Source organism: Solea senegalensis, linkage group LG9 (genome assembly GCF_019176455.1).
Source record: "Solea senegalensis isolate Sse05_10M linkage group LG9, IFAPA_SoseM_1, whole genome shotgun sequence".
NCBI lineage: Eukaryota > Metazoa > Chordata > Actinopteri > Pleuronectiformes > Soleidae > Solea > Solea senegalensis.
In genome coordinates, this window is record NC_058029.1 from 17474409 (window position 1) to 17494275 (window position 19867).

General features: G+C 39.7%; 2 protein-coding genes across 2 annotated transcripts; one reads left to right on the top strand and one right to left on the bottom strand.

Annotated features, from left to right (window-relative positions):
• Positions 1-727: 727 nt before the first annotated feature.
• Positions 728-13201, top strand: LOC122774793 (tubulin polymerization-promoting protein). The gene is made up of 5 exons (XM_044034311.1): positions 728-865; positions 7562-7639; positions 8005-8340; positions 11579-11732; positions 11816-13201. Exons 2-5 carry the CDS (start codon positions 7626-7628, stop codon positions 12023-12025), a joined length of 714 nt encoding a protein of 237 aa, XP_043890246.1. The 5' UTR covers positions 728-865; positions 7562-7625; the 3' UTR covers positions 12026-13201.
• A 1239-nt stretch (positions 13202-14440) lies between these two features.
• On the bottom strand, positions 14441-19443 carry cep72 (centrosomal protein 72). Its single transcript, XM_044034310.1, has 14 exons — positions 19334-19443; positions 18982-19109; positions 17952-18144; positions 17757-17865; positions 16987-17132; positions 16846-16904; positions 16700-16742; positions 16369-16536; positions 16093-16274; positions 15884-15977; positions 15624-15802; positions 15402-15528; positions 15074-15172; positions 14441-14983 (listed from the first exon to the last, which is right to left on the bottom strand). The coding sequence occupies exons 1-13, from the start codon at positions 19407-19409 to the stop codon at positions 15090-15092; spliced, it is 1587 nt and encodes a 528-aa protein (XP_043890245.1). The 5' UTR covers positions 19410-19443; the 3' UTR covers positions 14441-14983; positions 15074-15089.
• Between the last annotated feature and the right edge of the window lie 424 nt (positions 19444-19867).

Sequence of the window (19867 nt, forward strand, 5' to 3'; positions counted from 1 at the left end):
CTGAAGTTCAAACTGAGCATCAGAATGGGATTTGTCTGTCTGTCTGTCTGTCTGTTTGTCTGTCTGTCTGTCCATCTATCTATCTATCTATCTATCTATCTATCTATCTATCTATCTATCTATCTATCTATGCAAGCCTTTTTAACATAATCACCAAGTTTGACTACTTGTGACTACTTTGAATTGTAGTTGCAGATATCTGTGAGGTCACTTACGAGTCAAAACTACAGTTTCAGATATCTGCAGTTCAGTTTGTTCAATAGTCAGAATGACGTCACTTTTGCCATTCATGTGTATGTACATAATTCCAGTTTCAGATATCTGCAGTCATTACTTATAACAAGGGATGGGACAATACCACTTTTTTTTGAACTATTATGACAAGCCTTTTTAAGCAGATATCTAAAACTGCAGTGACTAGTGTTTCAATCGGTTGTGAAAATCCTGTCTACTGATTAAATGTAAAAAACAAACAAACATTGCCATAAATCTGGCCACCTAAGCACCAGCAGCCTATAACCAGACAGTGGATTAGTAAAACTGTACTGATCCTTTGTATAAAAACCATCCTCATCCTTTGTTTACATCCTCCACCCGCGCCTTCTCTCCTCAAAGCACCACAAGATGCTGCGAGTTCAGTTCACGCAGCGCTTGTTTACCACGGTCACAGCCTATGAAAGAGCTCGGGCTGCAGCCAATCAGCGCGCTGGTTTCTCTTCAGCATCTCGAGGTGACTGTGCCATCAGGCAGATTTGAGCCCAGGCACCGCGGAGTGAGGAAGGAGAGGAGCCATCCAGGGAGGCAGCGCGACGCGCAGTTATGCTTCTGTGAGCCCAAACTCAGAGGTGGACGATTTCATCACCAGGTGATTACAAACTGAATTCACTATCATCGCTTTACATGAAGCTGATTCTGATTCTGATTTACATGAAGCTCGATCCCTGACCATTTCTTTTTCCAGAGTCCGTATCAATGCATGACTTCATAACACTGATTCTGCCACTGATTGCATTTTCACTTGTGAAGGCATGTGGCTGCATGTTTTTGCACACACACACACACACACACACTCAAACCATGTTCTGCATTTGGCAGACATGCGTTCTAGGTGCTGACAATAACAAAGTGATCACGTGGACTCTGTGTGAAGTTTATGTAACACAGTGGTTTCACCAAATCAGCTGCAAGTGCAACGTTTCTTTCCCTTACATGTGTTTATCTGTGACAGGGGCTTCTCCTGTAAGCATCACTGTTTGTCACACAGAGAGAATGAACATGCGTTTGGCCTGTGGGTGCAGCCTTTGTGCGTGCAGGCTGCTGCTGCTGCTGCTGCTGCACGGTTACATAATCATGCATGAAGGAAAGTGTCCTCTTTTAATGGCCACTGCTGCGACTTTGCATTAAAGAGCCGATGGGTTCAGAATAAGCGGTGTTGGAGAGAACGACATGTTTTGAGAATGATGTCATCAGTGTTGATGGGTTCGTTATAGCAAACCGGAAGTTCAGAGGCATCACCTGCACACCAGGTCCTGTTTGTCAGTATCAGCTGTCAGTCAGTCAGTCCCTCTACTGTCCACTCATAGGTCACTGTTTTAGTCTGTGATTGGATGAATCTGCTGCTGTTTTCCAATACACAGGTGACAATGTGATTTATTATATAATATATAAGAGACTTGAACAAGTTTTACTTAGACTTGAGTAAAATGACCTTACCTATGGAACATTTACATTTTCTCAAATATTCAGTTGTTACCATGACAATCTGCTTGCTTTTTTGTTTTGTTTTTAAACATGGAAAACATTGGGTGTCTGCAGCTTTTATGGCCATGTGTACAAACCTGGCAACCAGCACTAGGTGAAATTTCATAAAGCACTTGAAACCCCACAAAGGAAGGTAAGACAGGAGGTCAGCTGGTTGCTATTTTAATCTAACGCCAGTTAGTGTCTTGTCAGCTTTAGCCTAATATTTGATGTGTCCATGGTTTAATGTAGGCCTAATGTCAGTATTCTTTACATTTTATTGATGTTAAATATATCTTTCTTTCCTTTTATATAAACAATTCAGTTGTATGGGAACATGAAGCAGTCGTTACATTACATGAGTAATAAAGTGTTTCTGTTACAGATAAAACTCTTTTTTTTGCATATTTAAATGTACAATATCTGGGAAATCATCATTGCCTTCTACATTCATATGACTTGACTTGTAACCTGCTTGACTTGAGACTTGAGACTTGAAGGTTAAGACCTCAGACTTGTATATATCTGCTATAGCCACAGTGATATAGTGATTTTCACGCCAAAGAAATACACCAGTAAAAATAAAAGTGTGATATAAAGTGTGTACAAAACCTACGAGCACGAGTTTGTAAGATATGCTGTTCACAGGCCACACACCTACACAGTGAGGAAGGAAATACATTTGACATTTTTCTCTCAGTGAGGCTCGATAGCAATGTTAACCACATAAGTTGAATTATGTATGCGTGAGAAAACACAGTCACATAGTTTATACCAAGTGTCTCTGTTCTAGGTTTCATTGAGCCTTTGGGTTTTTGTTACAAACAGTCACAAAAGTGTGAATTTTGTTTTGTTTCTGATGAATTCAGGTCAGGTCTACAAAATAAAATGATGGGTGGCTGCATTTTTAATTACACAAACAAAATGACAGTTTATTTTAATAGTAAACACCATACGTTGGTTTTAAGAGACACATTTGGAGTTACTTAAATTCATTCAGTGTGGCATTATACCAGTGGCTCCTACACATCTCTGAAGGGACTCAGTTTACTCAGAGCTATAATGCTGTTGCCCAACATGACTGTTGCAGTATCTCTGCCATCCTGTTTCCTCTCAAATGTGGGGTTGCATCAGGACTCCAAAGCCTTTCTTTCTGTCTTTCTTTCTTTCTTTCTTTCTTTCTTTCTTTCTTTCTTTCTTTCTTTCTTTCTTTCTTTCTTTCTTTCTTTCTTTCTTTCTTTCTTTCTTTCTTTCTTTCCACTAGCTGCCTTATACCTCTTGTTATTTGGCTTGTTGCTGCTGCCACAGTAACTGCTGAAGCTTTGCTTCAAACATCTTGTTTTATTTCAGCACAATGCTTGCCAAGATCTTTGAGTCACAGAGCAGTTAAAGGGTTTAGGGAGGTGTGGACTGAACTGACAGAGGCAGTGTGCTGATGACCTCAGACCTGAGCTGCAACTTACTCATGTCATGCTCTCTGTGTCTCTCTCTGTGTCTCTCTCTATGTCTCTCTATGTCAGGTCGGCATACTTCCTATGGGTTACCGTAAATATTTATCTCTTTTTTTTTTACAATTTTTATTAGGGCTGAACAATCAAAATTGTATTGAAATTGCAGGAGGCGCGATATTTGTTAAAGCCAAAATGTGTGTCAAAATATCATTGTGGATTAATTATTGTCTTGACCTATACACATCTTATTCTACAGACTGAAATGAATGGCTTTGTTTCTCACAGATCTGCACAAATATCACTCAGCAATAATGTTTTTAAATATATAAATATAAAATGAGAATCATTTGCAAAAATGACCGTTCCCTCTGATATCGCGATCGCAATTAAACATTTATTCAACATCGTTCACCTATTTAATGTCCATCCATCCAGTCATCATCATTAAACATGTAAGTAGGCCTGAAGAATTATGTCTAATTTTGTTTTTCTAAATAATATTATAAATTGAATTTCATTTGTGATAGAAAGAAGTCAATTCAATATTCACTGTGTAATAGATTTAGTACGCACAACTCAATCACAACTACTACTAATTTTATAATACAATAGAAAAGAGAACGCTCAAAAATGTAACAATTAAAATGCAGCATTTGCGTTATTTCAAATTGGAAACCATTAATTGTTCAGCCCTAGATGTGCATCATTAACATGGGTCTAATTTCAAAAAATTACAAAAAAAAACAAAAAAACACAGAGAGTCTTATACACATATGTGAGTATTTATATAAATGTGTCATAAACCGTAGTAAGATGAGGAGGGATTGACTCATAATAAACCACAGTCCCTGTAATTGTAGCTGTTGCCATTGTTGACAATAACAACACTTGTTTGTGGAATCAATTAATGTTGGTTTATAGAGGATTTTTGTTGTTGTGCCAGGCGTATCATCTCAAGATGGTGCTGCTTATTCATTCGTAAAGATCACGTGGTGTTGAGGCAGTGAGATGGCAGACATCATGTATCAGATGTAGATCGTGGAGTTTCAACTGTACACGTATGATGGACTGATATGGTCTCATTAAAGAGCAGCTGCCTGGAACAGGACACTGAAATCACACCGACTCTCACTGCGCACACACACACACACACACACACACACACACACACACACACACACACTGTTGTCACTCTGACAGTGTCATATTTTTGTTTTTTTTTGATAAACACCATCTGCCAAAACCACAGTTAAAAAACACAGAATTATTTTCTTTTGGGTGTATGTGTGTGCGTGTGTGTGTGTGAGCATGCATGTTGTCTACCAGCTGATCTCCTCCCTTGAGAATGAATAGAATGTTCCAGTCATGCAGTCAGAGTATTGTTGCTATGAATAGATGCAGTTCAAAATGGGTCAATTTATAGTTAAAGCACTCATCTGTGCAGTGTATTTGCCAGAAGGCGCGAGTATGTAAGCATGCTGTCATCCGGTCACAGATTTGTCCCCGGAGATCTGCCTCCAACCAAAAAAGAGTCATATACTGTACAAATGATTGCTCAAACCAGACCTGAGAAAGCTTTAAATTACACAGAAATCCTGTGTAATTTAATGTTAATCTTTTGTGTCATTAGGTCATTTTTGTGAACTGAAGAATGATTCAGTTCACAAAACGGTGAAGCGTTATTTATGTTCTTAATCAAATTATTTCAATCAGTCTGACGTGTCCTTTTATCTCCCTGCGTGTTCTACGCAGCACGGCAGAACGGTGTGAATGACTCGTCTTAAGTATTGAATATGATGTGTTTAATGGAGGCCTATTGTCCCGAGCACCAAGACACTTGAAGCAAATGAGTCTAAATTAGAAGAAGAGAGTGAAACAAGTCTTTTGTCTCACAGATTTCACTGTCGACGCACAAAGGAAAACACAGCGGGTAGTTTGTTAGTCTACTGAAAGGATGTGGTATATACCCACTGAATATATATCACAGGAAGCTATAGAAGTGACACCAACGGCACATGGCATGATGACATAAAGCACTTTTTAATGTTCACCCAACAGCACATGTTTGACTTTTTACATTTTATTTTCACTAAAACTGACGTAAAGACTGTTGTGATTGTAATTACTTGGGAAATATATCATGAGATATAACCCATAATTGCTTTAAATTGTTTACATTTCTGTTTTGTCACAGTTTGCAGTCCATGAAGATTTTTAAAACCACAATAAACTGGTTGCTGCAATTTTTATTCAGGGGCAAAAATCAATCTTTCTGACATTTATCTCAATATCATGGATACTGACTTGGGGGCAGCCCGTGGACGAGTGGAAAGGGAACTTGGTTTGTAACTGGTGGGTTGCTAGTTTGTATTGATCGGGTTAATTGGATACTCTAATACCCGAATACATGGGAGCGTTACATCAGGAAGATCATCTGTCATAAAAAAGTCTCTGCTGTATCAAATATGCAGATCACTGAAAAAGCAGATGATCTGCTGTGATCTGCAAAAGAAAAACAAAAATGATGGAAAATATTATAACGTGATGACTTTTTTGGCCATATCGTCAGATGTCATGATCCAATAATTTAGCCGTAATTGTAATAATATACAAGAAAGGAACCTGTATGCTGAATTTGGCTAATCAATTCAATCACAAGTGTACAAATACACAAATAAAGACATGCATATTTCTAAACTCTTGACATTTTTAGAAATAAATGATATGTATTTAAACCAATGTAAATCTGATAAAAGGCCGGTCAGTTTAGTACTTTATGTCCTACATGTTTAGGGCTGATTATTTTAGTTATTTATGTATAATGCTGTGACTCTTCATTTAGATTCATGAAAATAATCCATTTCTTTAAATACATGATTAACAATAATACAATAAAATGTAATTCTGAGCTCCTGCAGCTTCAGTTACTCCATGTTGACTCTTGGCCTGAGTCCTGGATGACATATGACTAGAGAAATAGTGTCACTCAGCGATGTCTCCAAGCGTGCATGAGTGAAGACATGGGCATAGGTCAGACAGAGAGGCCACTAGCGTTTGGACAATGGGTTCCCAGTGTCTGTTGCTTTGAATGCCATTATTCATACAGATTAAAATCTTCTCTTTTGCCTAAGAATTGACCGAGTGATGATAATGGTTTCATGCAGTGTCAATCTTGGGACTTTTGTACCCATTTAAGTGTGGACTGTACGCAGCAGGGTCACATTTGTGAAAACAAAACCATTCTTTTTCCATGGTGCCACTGGGGGGTGAGTGACAAAACTTGATTTGTGACTTGAGGGACTGGCGTGAAAGTTTTCTCACTGGAGTAGAAGGTGTTTGTCCACAGCGTCTTTCTCTGCTTTGCGTCTTGTTTGTATCTGATTTTTAAACAGAAGTCAGCGCAACCGCTAAACAGTTTTATCAACTTTGTTGTTGGCGTGGCAACTCAAGTCCTTTAATGATGCTGAGCTGAGTATGGGAACAGCTGAGAGGTGAGCACAGAGTTATTACTTCTACGCAGGAATACATCATCTTCATGGAAACAGCAGAAAGGCTTTTCTTGCTCTCTGATGACAGTAATTTAAACATCTTACGTCTTCCTAACCAAGTGAGGGCTAAAGATATGGTTCGAGTGTGAGTCTGAAAGTTCTCAGACATGCAAATGGGTGATGATGTGTTTAGAGAGGAATCTTTGTTCTCTCTCAGACAGAGTTAAATCATCTGAAGGAAGAGCGCAAGCAAACCCTGCCTTCATAGATGTGCATTAACAAACAATAACCAACATGAAAGAAGATGTCTGGAAGTCAGTGAGGATGAATGACTTAGACGATCCTCGGAGGTTGTTCTCCATGAATGCAGTCGTGCAGTGTTGTCATAACTTCCACCGAGGAGGTGAGGTTTTCAGTGCAGTCTTTTATCTTTTTGCTTGATAAACTAAACCAATTGTAACTTGGTAGAGAGAAGAACCCATTAAATGTTGGAGCAGATTATAGCAGGTCAAGTGTGGTGTGGGTCTGAATAATGGACTGGATTGTGTGCATGGAAATAATACTTTATTACTGTACTATTGTTGTTATTGTTGTATACTGAGGATTCTGCTTTCGGCTTGCAGCTCACCACCTTTCAAGCTACGGCCTGTCTTCCGAGTAAAGATTTGAAATGAATAAAAATATATATATGTAAAGTTTAAACAAACATAATGTTTGTATGCTGCCAGCATATTGTGACAAAGCAGCATGTTTGTGGATATTGCTCCGTGAAATTCTGTACTTTAAAAATGCTGTGTTCTTTTCTCTGTGTGGTTTCCCTGTCGTACTCACATGAGTACACAACACATCCTCTCTAATCACGTGCATTCTCATTTTTCACAGCACAAAGAGAAATCAAAAGTCGGCTAATCCAAGCACAACACAGAGGGCATCAGATCGCTGCAGTATGGCAGAGCACAGGTGAGTGTTAGAAGCCATCCACAGAATAAAAGAGCCTTCAACACACATTTCTTATGTTTGTTCATCCTTTTTTTTTCTTCTTGATTTGTGTGTCTTCAAATTCCGCAAAGATTTTTTTCATATATATCCTTTAACGCTGTGTCAGAATACATAAGACATCTGCCCATTCACAGGCAGTGTGAGCAGAGAAATGCACATTCTGAAGGCTTGACATTTAGTCTGTCTCTCTTGCATTTGGTGATTTTGTCATCTCCATCAGCTACCGGGATTATTTTGTGCTGTCACTTTGTCCAAGTGTTTTTTTCGTGTGTTAATTCACAGACCTATTGAATGGTCAGATAACGTTGCGACGTCTTCCCTCTCAGAGACAACATAGACGACTTTAAGGTCCAGACAGCCAAGCACGCCAACATCAGCTCGGCTCCTCTGCGGCCGCACAACGATTACTCTAAAGACCGAGCGTCCAAAAGGCTTTCGACGGACTCTAATGGGACCAGTGAAGGAGGCGCGGGCTCCTCCACGCCCGTGGAAGTGACCGCGCTGGAGGAGTCGTTCCGGCGCTTCGCCATTCACGGCGACACCCGCGCTACAGGCAAGGAGATGCACGGCAAGAACTGGTCCAAGCTCTGCAAGGACTGCGGCGTGATCGATGGCAAGAACATCACGCTGACTGACGTGGACATCGTCTTCAGCAAAGTCAAGTAAGGAAAGCACTGAAAACACTGAACTCGTGATATTGTGAAACAAATTGTGAGCCAGTCTGGGGTTTTATCCTGGCAGCATATGCACTGGGTCAAACCAGTTTGTCCTGGCATGTCGCTACATGACGGTAATTTTATCACATAGTTTGAGTAAACTGTTGCAGTGACAGAGATCAACTGGATCATGACTGCACTGCAGGGCAGGAATGACAAAGGTTTCTTTGTTTCAGTCAATCCCAACACAGGCACTGACTGATCTTATGGAAAGAACAAATAAACCTGTTCACGTCCATGTAGCTATTCTTCCTGCTATTGAGTTTCCTTGTGTGAGCCTGTTCGTCAGAAACAGCCAGAGCAAGAGGCCAGTGTGGCTGGACTTTTATTTCCTCAGGCCACATTGATTCATCCGTTTCTGCTCGAGTGCTTTCCAATAATAAACGGTGACCTCAGTGTTATATTAGAAGGAGAAAACTTTTCATGTGTACAGCTGTGCTTATGTTTACCAAGTGCACTGAGAGTCTGCAAACCATTCTGTGCCGATAACACACTGACAGATGAGTGTAAATACTGTATCATGCACACCACAACAAGACACATCAGTGTTTCCAGCATGCCGAAGACAGAGATGTGAATGATTTGAGAGGACAGCACCTGAATCTGAGTTAATGGATGGAAACCACTGCAGAGAACACGTTGCTAGGAGATTTCACGCTGATTTAGTGGATTTTCCATCTTCTAATGTGTGTAACTGAAGGTCAGTCTCAGTCGTTGTCTGTGCAAGAGATTCCTGTGTTTGGCAGAGAGAAAATGTTCATTTAAACTGTTAAAGTTAGTTCTGTAAATTAAAATAGCAAATATATTTTCTCATCTCCCAGCACAAAACATCAATAGGAACAACGAAGCCTTCCTCGTTCAGATCTTGTGTCACATGAAAAGCAGTCCTGACAGCATCATTTACAACACCGCCAAAACAAACGTGGAGTTTGGCTGCAGGATGCAATCGTGGACATCAAACTGTGCAGTCTAAGCATAAAAAAAGCCACCTTCCATCACAGGGATATTCCCTGCCTAACAATAAGGAGCAACTTGGCAGAGAAAGCGCTGTTTGAGGTCTTTGCAGATTTTCTAGCATTTATAAATAAACATCGCTTCTTCCACAAGCTTTTACAGTTTATTGATTAAATGTTCTCATATTTTTGAGGCCTGATAGAGGTTTTTTTTTTAACTCTTCCACCTCAACACCTTCACAGTTGGCATGGAAATGAGTGTCCATGTTTTCTTGGCCAGGCAAGAAAAGCTCACCGTGGTGCTGGATTCAGGCCTATTTCCATGCATACATCTGTTGGTTAGCAATATTTAGAAATGTGCAAACAGCGTGGCGTAACCACTTTAAACAGTTAAAGGCATGTTCCTCATCTTTTCAGACATGTCGCTCGTGGGTGGAACTGTGCAGTGTTGTATACGTGTGTTTGGATGTGTGTTCTGCAGCTTTTCATCAGCGTCCAACAATATTCCAGCATGTGTTCCGAACCAGCCGCTCACATAAGTCACTGCAGTGTGTAAGCAGGATAGTACAGTAAAAAGCCCAATAAAGTGTGTGTGTGTGTGTGTGTGTGTACTCTTCAGAGGCAGCCTGAGGATAAAAAGAGCTACAAACTGGGGGAGGGGTTAATTTTCACATAGTTTCTGACTCCAGGCATGACTGAATCAGGGGCAACGTGCCACAGATTTAATCAGCGTCAAAAACCCATTGCTTGCACACAAAAAATTAAACATCTTAATGAGCACTGGCTAATCTGTCAAATTAACCCAGATTTATTGTGGGTATGGAGGTCAGCTGCAGCGCATGGAGCTTCTGCTTACAGCCAGTACACCACAGCATCAACAATGGATGAGGGAGAGATTGACTGAATGACGTTGTGTTGGCTGCGTTTCCTCACCAGTGAACATGAGTGCAGACTCTCTGTGTCAGATACATATGGATGATGTCCTGCAGATGGTAGGACGACGTACACAAACGGTGGATCTGCAGTGCAGTCCGAACTAAAATAAAGATTCACTTGACCTGTGACCCTTTTCCTTTTTTTTTTTATCCTCATCACAGATTTGGTTTCCACAGCGAGTAAACACGGCTGAAATGTTTGTATACTTTGGAGACTGTAACAGCTCGGTTTGCAGAGGACACACAGTTGTCCTCCTTGGACAGAAACGGCAGCTGGAAGTCCAGTCTCCCCTCTGACAATAAGCACAGAACAGGCGCAGACACTGATGGATCGCCAAGTACAGTCACCTGATGAGTCAAATAATAAATCCAAACATCCCTGTTGATTGGAGCTCGTTGCTATGACGGCGGGTTGCCCAGGGAGACTGTTGGATTCATAAGCTATTGTTTATACAGTTTATCACCACAGCAAATACTGTTTGTGTTTGTGTTACTATGCACTTTTCACATGAAAGTCAATTGGGCTCAGGGCCAGTTAGACAGCCAGCGCACTCTCACAGGGAGGATGATTGATGGAGTTTTGTGGCACGCTATTGGGCAGCGGTGACGACATTTTTAAGCTCCCTAAATGAAAATGCGGTGCTTCTGGAAGCATTTCGGCCCGGTTTAAGTGTCGTTATGAGACGGTGTGAAGGAAAAACATTCAGCACTGCAGCTGCACACCATGTGATAAATAACATGAAAGGACATTCACATATATACAGCCTACGGCTGTTGTGTGTGTAAGGCTGTGGAGTTGCCTTGGCGACAGTTAAGTACTGACACACCAACAGTAAAAGTTTTCTTGTTGTTTATCTCAGCGGGATACCATCACTACGCTGTCTTACATCTGCCGACTGAAGTGATCACACATGGCTGCGTGTTCACGTCTTATGTTTTCAAACAGTATTAAAGGATTCAAGGTTATCGAGTATCTACCGACACTGATATTATTCTGATAGTCATTTTTTTACCATTTATTAACTATGAAACTGTTAACAACACATTTGTGCTGAGTCATGTCAAAGACATAAAACTGTGTAACAAATATTATTCTCCCAAAAAGGGGAAATAAACACCCCAAACATGACTCAGCTACAAGGCTTTTGCTGATTTATATTTACATTTCATTAGAGTCCGTGCATAGTAAAGCGTGAGATATATAGGATTTTGCATTTTTATCTGTCCGAGAAACCGATGGAATACTCGTTTTTATGGCTTTATTCGCTTGATTCTGATACTGTATTAACGTTTCAGGAAGAAATCCTCTCGCAACATCACATTTGACGAGTTCAAAGTTGCACTCGGAGAGCTGGCCAGGAAGAAATATAAAGAAAAGACAGGAGACGAGGCCGAGGCTGAAGTGTTCAAGCAGATTGAAGGAAAGGCGCCTGTTATCGCAGGAGTCACGGTAAGACTGAAAACACGATATCCCATCATGTCCATTATGTTTTTTTTTTTATCAGCAACTTCATGGTACGTTGTGTCTCACAGAGGGCTGTGGCGTCTCCGACAGTGAGCCGCCTTACAGACACCTCCAAGTTTACAGGGTCACACAAGGAGCGCTTCGATCCAACGGGTCGCGGGAAGGGTAAGGCGGGACGAGTGGACGTGGTTGACACTTCCGGGTATGTCTCAGGATACAAGCATCAAGGGTCGTATGAAAAGAAAGTCACTAAACCAACCGTGGGCAAACCCATGTAGAGGCGAAGATGAGGGAATAAACATTTGATCCAAACAAACAAACAAAAAAAAAAACACTCAAAGGAAGCACAAAAGAATAATATGATTTCATGTATTTTCCAACCCATTTTGATTCTGTGTGTGTACGTGTGTATTTACTGAATATGTGTGCGCGTGTGTGTTTGCGTGGAAAGAGTGTTTTTGGTTCCTCTCTTTGTCAAGTGTGAGAACTGGAAAATTGTTTACATCTGTATTTTACAAAGTCACCACATTCCTGTCTGAAGCACGTTACTGCCAAACACTGTAGAAAACAAATGAGAGAAACTGCAGCGCCATGAATATTGAAGCTTTGTGATCAACAATAACGTGCCACGAAAAATGAAAATGGTTTGATGATTTTGACTTAACACGCTTCCATTGCCATAACTAGGTGAAGCAGAAGAAATGCATTTTGAAATAGTTTTGCAGACTTTTGATAAATTAGCACATATTTCTGACAGATATTTCCTGTGAAAACTTCAATTACGTCCACCCTCTGTGATTTCCGACATGTCAGCCATTGTTAAGTCCAACTTAAAGCTGTCATGAGAAACATTTTCTCAGTTTGCTTCTGTATGAAAATATGAAAAACAAAACAAACAGGCCTGCTTCTAACGCCCTAAACAAAAGGACTTTTATTACAATGTCTCTTCATTCAGAGCTAATTCCATTTTATCTCCAACAAAACACTTGTTAACTGTTAACGTGCATTTCTTTTTTACTGGTGTATTTAGCTGAAGGAAGCTCTGACCTACACCACGCCACGCCGGTGAGCTCAGTTGTACAAGATTGTATTTTTACTTAATATTGTTACTCCCTTAATCAGATTTCTATACAGTAGTTCTAATATATTTGTGGTAAGATTGTGTATATTCTAAAACCTTATAGCCACATAATTTATGACACTGGCTTATGTTTTTATTTTTCCTGTATTGCTGTACTTTGTGCATGTTATGTATATTGCATTTGATTCAGAAGCATATAGATGACAGTAGGAGTTTGTCATATCTTAACTGCTGTGCAGAGTGACTACTGGACAGACGTATTTTCTTGCTATATATATATATATCTACAAACACAGTTTTAAGCAGGTGTGCAAAAACAAAATGCTTTCACATATATGAATTAAATTAGTAGATATTAAATCAATCTACAAAATGCAAAGTGAGACAACAGCAAACATCTATATATATCAAATAAACATCAGACCAGCAAGGCACACTTGCACAGTCCGGGACTTCATAGGATTATAGTCAAGTGTAGGCTTAACCAGTTATACCAAACAAACGATCATCATATTTATATGTAGGTTGAAACACAGTCGTTAACTAACAAAGACGTAGCTGTGTAGGATCATGTCTTTGAAGGTTTCCGTCATCCAGGTCTCTGGACTGGACTTGCTTGGTCCTGAAAGGTGAAGACGTTTCACCTTTCATCCAAAAGGCTTCTAAAGTGAAATCTCCAGTGGCTATAACGTACAACGTTTAGCTGTGTAGGAGCTGAAAACTGGGTCAGGGACAGTCTAAGACTGTAGTCTTCAGTACAGCAACAAGACACATGGACGTTTCACAGCTTTTTTCCACACCTGCCTAAAGCTTGTACACAGTACTGTGTGTGTGTGTATATACACACATATATATACATTTATGTATATATATATATATATATATATATATGTATACATATATAGACACACATGCATATGTGAGAAGTCTAATTATTGCTTGAACTCTATATGTATCAACTTCATACATACAAAGTAAGCCTCTAAACTATTCTAAAGATGACCTTACATTTTTGGTACTCATCATCCAAGGTACAACATAAAGCGAATATTACAAACAAGTATAATCGACTTTTATAGAATATTTTTGCAAAATTGTGGCGCAATTTTTGCCATATTTGTCACACACAATACCTGTAGTGTCAGCTGACGGTGATCCACGCACCAACTTTGAAACTAGCAGCTTTTTAGTGTTCGGTTTGACCTGTTGTCAGTGCTTAATGCCAAATACTGTGCACCTTTAATGTGGAGGAACAATACCGTCTCTTTTTTAAGAAAAAAACCTTTTAATGTACTGTTGTGCTCCGGTGCATGCAGCGTGTTTTGTTCTGGTTCCTTATACTTAAAGTGTGTGTTCATGATTTGTAGTGCTTTATTGAAAAAATAAAAGAAACATCCCAGAACCTCTGCTGAGCATGTCACGGTGGTTTTATGTTTTGCGACACTGTGGCTCTCCTTTCCAGTCATCTCTACCATTCGCTAACCGAGTTCATGTAGAACCCACATCCTAACCCGCTTTGCCAGCTCTTGCATTAGTGTCAGCGAGAGTAAAGTGCATGTGTGTGCAGCGCTCCAGCCCCAAGGCAGAAGTATAAATAAAGTCACAGTGCAGCTGGAATCTCGATGCATTCATTCCACCACAGCATACAAAGCAGATGGACACACAACTGACCTAAAAAGTAATAATAATAAGGAAAACAGCCAAGAGAGACACCATCTTGCTACTGATCCAGGAAATAAACCATGAGCCTCTCACTAACATTTTTCTTACCTAAAATCATCTGTTAACATAACAGCTCTGTCACACACTTATACACAACGTTGCATGAATGAATTGTCTTTCCCCTTGTTTTGTTTACATCAAGCGTACACCGTCTTCTATATATTCTTTTTTTTTAAATAATTAACAATTATCAAATGGACTGGGGAACATAATGCTCACAGAAATCTGATGTACAGTGTAGTAACATAAATAAAGTAAAAATATAAAAAAAAAAAATAAAAAAAAGTCTTCAGCTGCAGGAGCTGATGCAATATGTAATGCAAATATGACACGCTGCATATTTTCATACTGGTGTGCATCTCCTCATTCCGATGCTTCTTTAATGTTCCACACTTCACATCAGCTCTCACTAACACTGGTAGCCACCGGGGACCTGCAGTACACAGCCAGACTCAAATCACAGAGCAGCACTGATTTAAACACAAGTATCAACAACCAGATGGGGGTTAGTCTGTCTTCTTACCTGGCTTTCTTTCAGCCTATTTAAGTTTCTCAGCCTCGTGCACTTTCTCCCTCAGGCCCTCGATCTCTTTCTTCAGCTCCTCCACTTCTGTCTGAGCATCTAAAAGGATGTGCAAGTATGAACACAGGATCAGAAATACAGAAGAATGCTCGTGGGTATTTTCCATAAACTATAGAAGGATGAATGTAGTCCTCCGCTTTAAAAGGGAAGCCTGGAAGGTAGCACAGTCAGTCATCAGTGGGTGACCCCACAGACGCTGTTCAATAGAACATTTAGATTTTGAAAATGTTGTAATTTATAGGAAAACAAAGTATGATGTGAGTCTCACCTTTAATCTGAGACATTGGTGAGCTTTTCGTCATAGACTTTAGGTACTTTCGTTCCAACTTGATCAGCTGTTTCTGTAGAGCGACGTTCTCCTCCAAGACAGTTCTCAGCTGCTCATTTAGTTTGCCCTATGATGACGTAAACAATAAAGGCAGCGTGGTTTGTCAAAACGATTTATGTTCTGAGGAGCTTAACAGTGTTTCTGAGGATTGAATCCACTCACAGCGGCGCTGCGAGTTTCTTCCAGCTGAGCAGAAAGATTGCAGACTTCAGCTCTGTGCTCTTCCTCTCGTGCAGCCACTTGAAAGGTCAGTGAATTAGTTTCCCGTCTTAAGGTCCTGACCTGAGCCTCCCTGCAGGAAATATCGCTCTCCATCATAGAGAGGATGTGGACTGCCTGAGCTAGGGGCAAAAATAGGAGCGATAAGAAGCATTATCTCAGTCATCAGAAACTACAGAACATTCCCCCCGAACCAAACTCACACAGGAAGTTGTTATTGTGATGCAGTGATCGCTCTCCTGTCCAGTGTTTGTCCACGAGATTAAGAAGCATCTCCAGGGGTTTCCTGTAACTTCCCTGCAAGTTAATATTAGAAGAGATTATAATTATAAGAGAAACAATCTGAAATATGATTTGTACACATGGGGAGGAGGTTTTGTGATTCAGTGTGTGAATTTTAAGAAGGTTTAACCTTTTTTGCCTTTTCTGTGTGCTGCTGCGGGCTGGAGCCCCCCTCTGTCTTATTAAAGCTGGAGTAGGTCAGTCTTGGAGGATGTAAGATGGGGTTAGAGTGGTCAGACGGATTCAAACCAGAACTACGCGGACTGGGAGGCCGGATGTTAATAAATGAAGAACAATGAACGTGACTTTGATCTGTAAAAATGTTGAAAATGTCATCATCAGCATACCATAGGAGAGAAATATTTGTGAAAATATTTTTGTTAATTGTAGAAATTCAGCTTCCTACCAGGATTGGGGGTGAAATAGCCTTTGGCCACATGTCTGGTTTGTTTACCAGGCACAGGTCTGTGTTTCTCCACACAAGGGCCAAACGAAACTTTTGGTCCGTCGTTCACTTTTAATGAGGTAGAGCTTTTTTTAAGAGATGGCTCTTTCATGTGTGGCACCGAGGACTCTGTGTACAGGGTAAATTACAAATAACAAAATAAAACAGTGATATTAACTGGCCTCCAGTATAGAGACTGTATTTAAGATTAAAAATAAATAAAGAACTGGTTTCTGTCTCCACCATGTGGTGGTTTTAGAAATTGTGCACAACTGCAAATGGAAAAACTTACCATGTTTTTTGGAGGGCTGTCTTAGGATGGATTTAGCCATTTCCTTTAAAACAAAAATAATAATAATAAACCATAATATAGTATATGTGATTTGTAAATATATTACGAATGAATTGTTTTTCTTTCCAAAAGCTAAATAAAATCACCTGTTTTGGAGTTGAACTCCTCGGCTCCGTAAAATGTTTAGATCCTTCCTCTCTTGGTTCTGAGACATTAGACAGTTTGAAATTTAATTTTTATGATGTTGATTTAGTTTGGAAATTCATTTGTGGGGTTTGACCTCTTACCTTCTGCCTCTTTGTGCACAGAGGTGGTTTCACTTTGGCCTTGGTGATTCATCTCCACAAAGTTCAATACAATGTCATTGGTGTCAGTCAGGGGAGAGAACCTCTTGGTTACTCGGTTAACAAGAGCCAGTCTCTGATCAATGCTTCTGAATACCACAATCAAGAGGGTTACCATCCAGGTTTCATTACTTATGTCATTTAAATAGAGCTGCAACTAACAATTATTTTCAAAATCAATCTGTCGATTATTTTCTCGATTAATCATTTGGTCCATAAAATATCAGAAAACCTTTTAAAAAGTTGATCGGTGTTCGTCAAATCTGGACATGATGATGTTCTCAAATGTCTTGTTTTGTCCACAAACCAAAATGATTAACCTTTAATGATTTATTTGTTATCCAGAGCAAACACATGAAGAAAATATTCACATTTAAGAAGCTTAAACAATCAGAAATCTTGTTTTAATCATAAAAAAAGCTTCAAACAGATTATCAAAATAGTTGTCGATTAATTTAGTAATTGATTAATAATCGATTCATCGATTAATCGTTTCAGCTCTACATTTAAAGCTTCTACATACATTCCACTGTGCCGCTTTCATCAAAATAAAACACCCATATGACTACATTTCGTAAAAGAGCGATGGCTATGTACAGTGTGGTGGAAAAATTGAAGTATATAATAAAGATTGCATTTCTTTCTTTGACCCTCTCAGATGGCAAGTTTATGTATCCCAGATTTTTACCTGACAAGTGTGTTAAATACTGAACCTTTTGTCTTTAACGTGGTGTGGACAGGAGCTCTTCAGGTGAGGTAGATCATCAGAGGAGAACTGCATTATGGCAGCCTTACGCTCTGTGTCTCTGACTGAGCAGCTATCTGGAGAGCAATGGAGGACACCTATTATTTCTAAGAACCTGTGTGAGAAAAGCACGACATTGGTTAAAAAAATGGTTTGATATTACCAAGCTTGCGTAGGCTGGGCATTGCATGCACCAGATAAGGACGGTAGTGTGGGGAACTTTTGGTCAGAGGGTTGAGTCGAAGGTCCAGCTCTTTCAAAGCCTTCAGCTCATACAGCACTTTTATCTCTTCAAGGGAAGGGATGCAGTTATAGTACAGGATCAGTCTCTCAAGCATTTTCAGGTGTTGGACCCCCTGGTAAGAAACCAAAAACACTTGAGCAGATGTTACCTGAAATTAATCTAAATGCTGTGTTATTATAGTCATTGTTCCCCTTACATTCCCCTACCTTCATTCAGCAATGGTGTGCCACTGCTTGATTATTTAGCACTGCTACTACCATTTCACACAATCATTAATATCTATGTAATAAATGTATATGCTAAATATCCTCATATCTACAATGATTATTATGCTGACACTGAGTGTGAGAGTGGATGGTTGTTTGTCTCTATATGTGGCCCAGTGATGGACGGCCAAACTGTCCAGGGTGTACCCCGCCTGTCGACCTATGTCAGCAGAGATTAGCACAGTGCTCACCGTGACCTTCATGTGGAGGATAAAGTGGTAGAAAATGGATGATAACCACCAAAATAACCAAAATCACTTGCCTATCCATGAGATACTCTGAAGACATTTATTTAATCATATATATGTATACAAATGTGATTTTTCAAACAAGAAAACAGTGGCACCATGACAACAACTTCTGAGAGCCCAGTCATGGCTCTTCAGCTGGCATGTAATTCATTTTCATACTGTGCAGACAAACAATTTTCAAACACAACCAAACTATCTGTGACGGCCTCAGTTTTGTCAAATGTGGCTTTGATTGTTGTTGGCTTTGCAGACTTTCAAAAATCTATTCTGGCTGTCTGAATAAGGACAGCAACGTCTAATGCTTTAATGCAGACAATGCAGTGATGATGAAATAGGGAATGCTCCAAAACGCAACAGTAGTAACTGGGTTCAACATCCCATTAGTAACGTGAATGTGTTTTTGATAAATCAGTTAAATCAATTAAAACCCACCTCAATGGAAACGAGCGCGTTACGGGAGAGATCCAGAGACTTCAGACGGACAAAGTTGTTCAGTGCATTCCCGAGATGTCTGATCTTCTCCTCCTGTGTCCCCGGCAGGCTCAGTGAACGAACATCACCTGTTTTCAAAAATATAATTTACCTATAAATAAGATTCAACTCGAACACTGATAATTATGACGCTTTAGTTTGCGTCACGTGACCATTGTTACAGGTACGCTAGCTGTCGTTAGCCTTGTTGCCACCGACCAGAAAATACACTTATTATACACAACAGAGGCTGAACCGTCATGGTTTGACTAGTATCGATTCTTGACATTTTATCAGAAGGAGATGTTGTTACCGAGACATGGGTGTGTTATTTGTAATCTGTCCCGTATCCACTGCTCTGTAATTGTTGTCAAAAACTCCGCCGCCATACTTTTTGAACTTTGGCTGCTTTCAGGTACCGTCGGAAGAAATAAACCTCTGAGGACGTGACTGCCCCCTGCTGTTTCACTGTAATCGTACAACAACAAAAATACAATTACATTATTTTTCTGTAGCGTTATAGCAGATTTCAAGGTACACAAACCCGATTTACATAGTAGGGAATATCATTGTTTTGGGTTTCTGTTTATTTTTTAGACCGAAACAATTATTATTGATTGTTTATTTCATACAAACGTCATAAAATAAACAAATACAATTAACTATTATAGTATTGTAACTTCTGAATCACATTTTTTGTAGCATGGCTCAAATCTTTACTCAAGCTTCTTACTCGTATTCCTGTTTGCTTTGAATCAATTTCCCATTTATAATAATATTAATGAAGTATTCTGATTCTGATATAGGTATACTGATATACACAGTTGTTTAAAGATTATTGAAAACA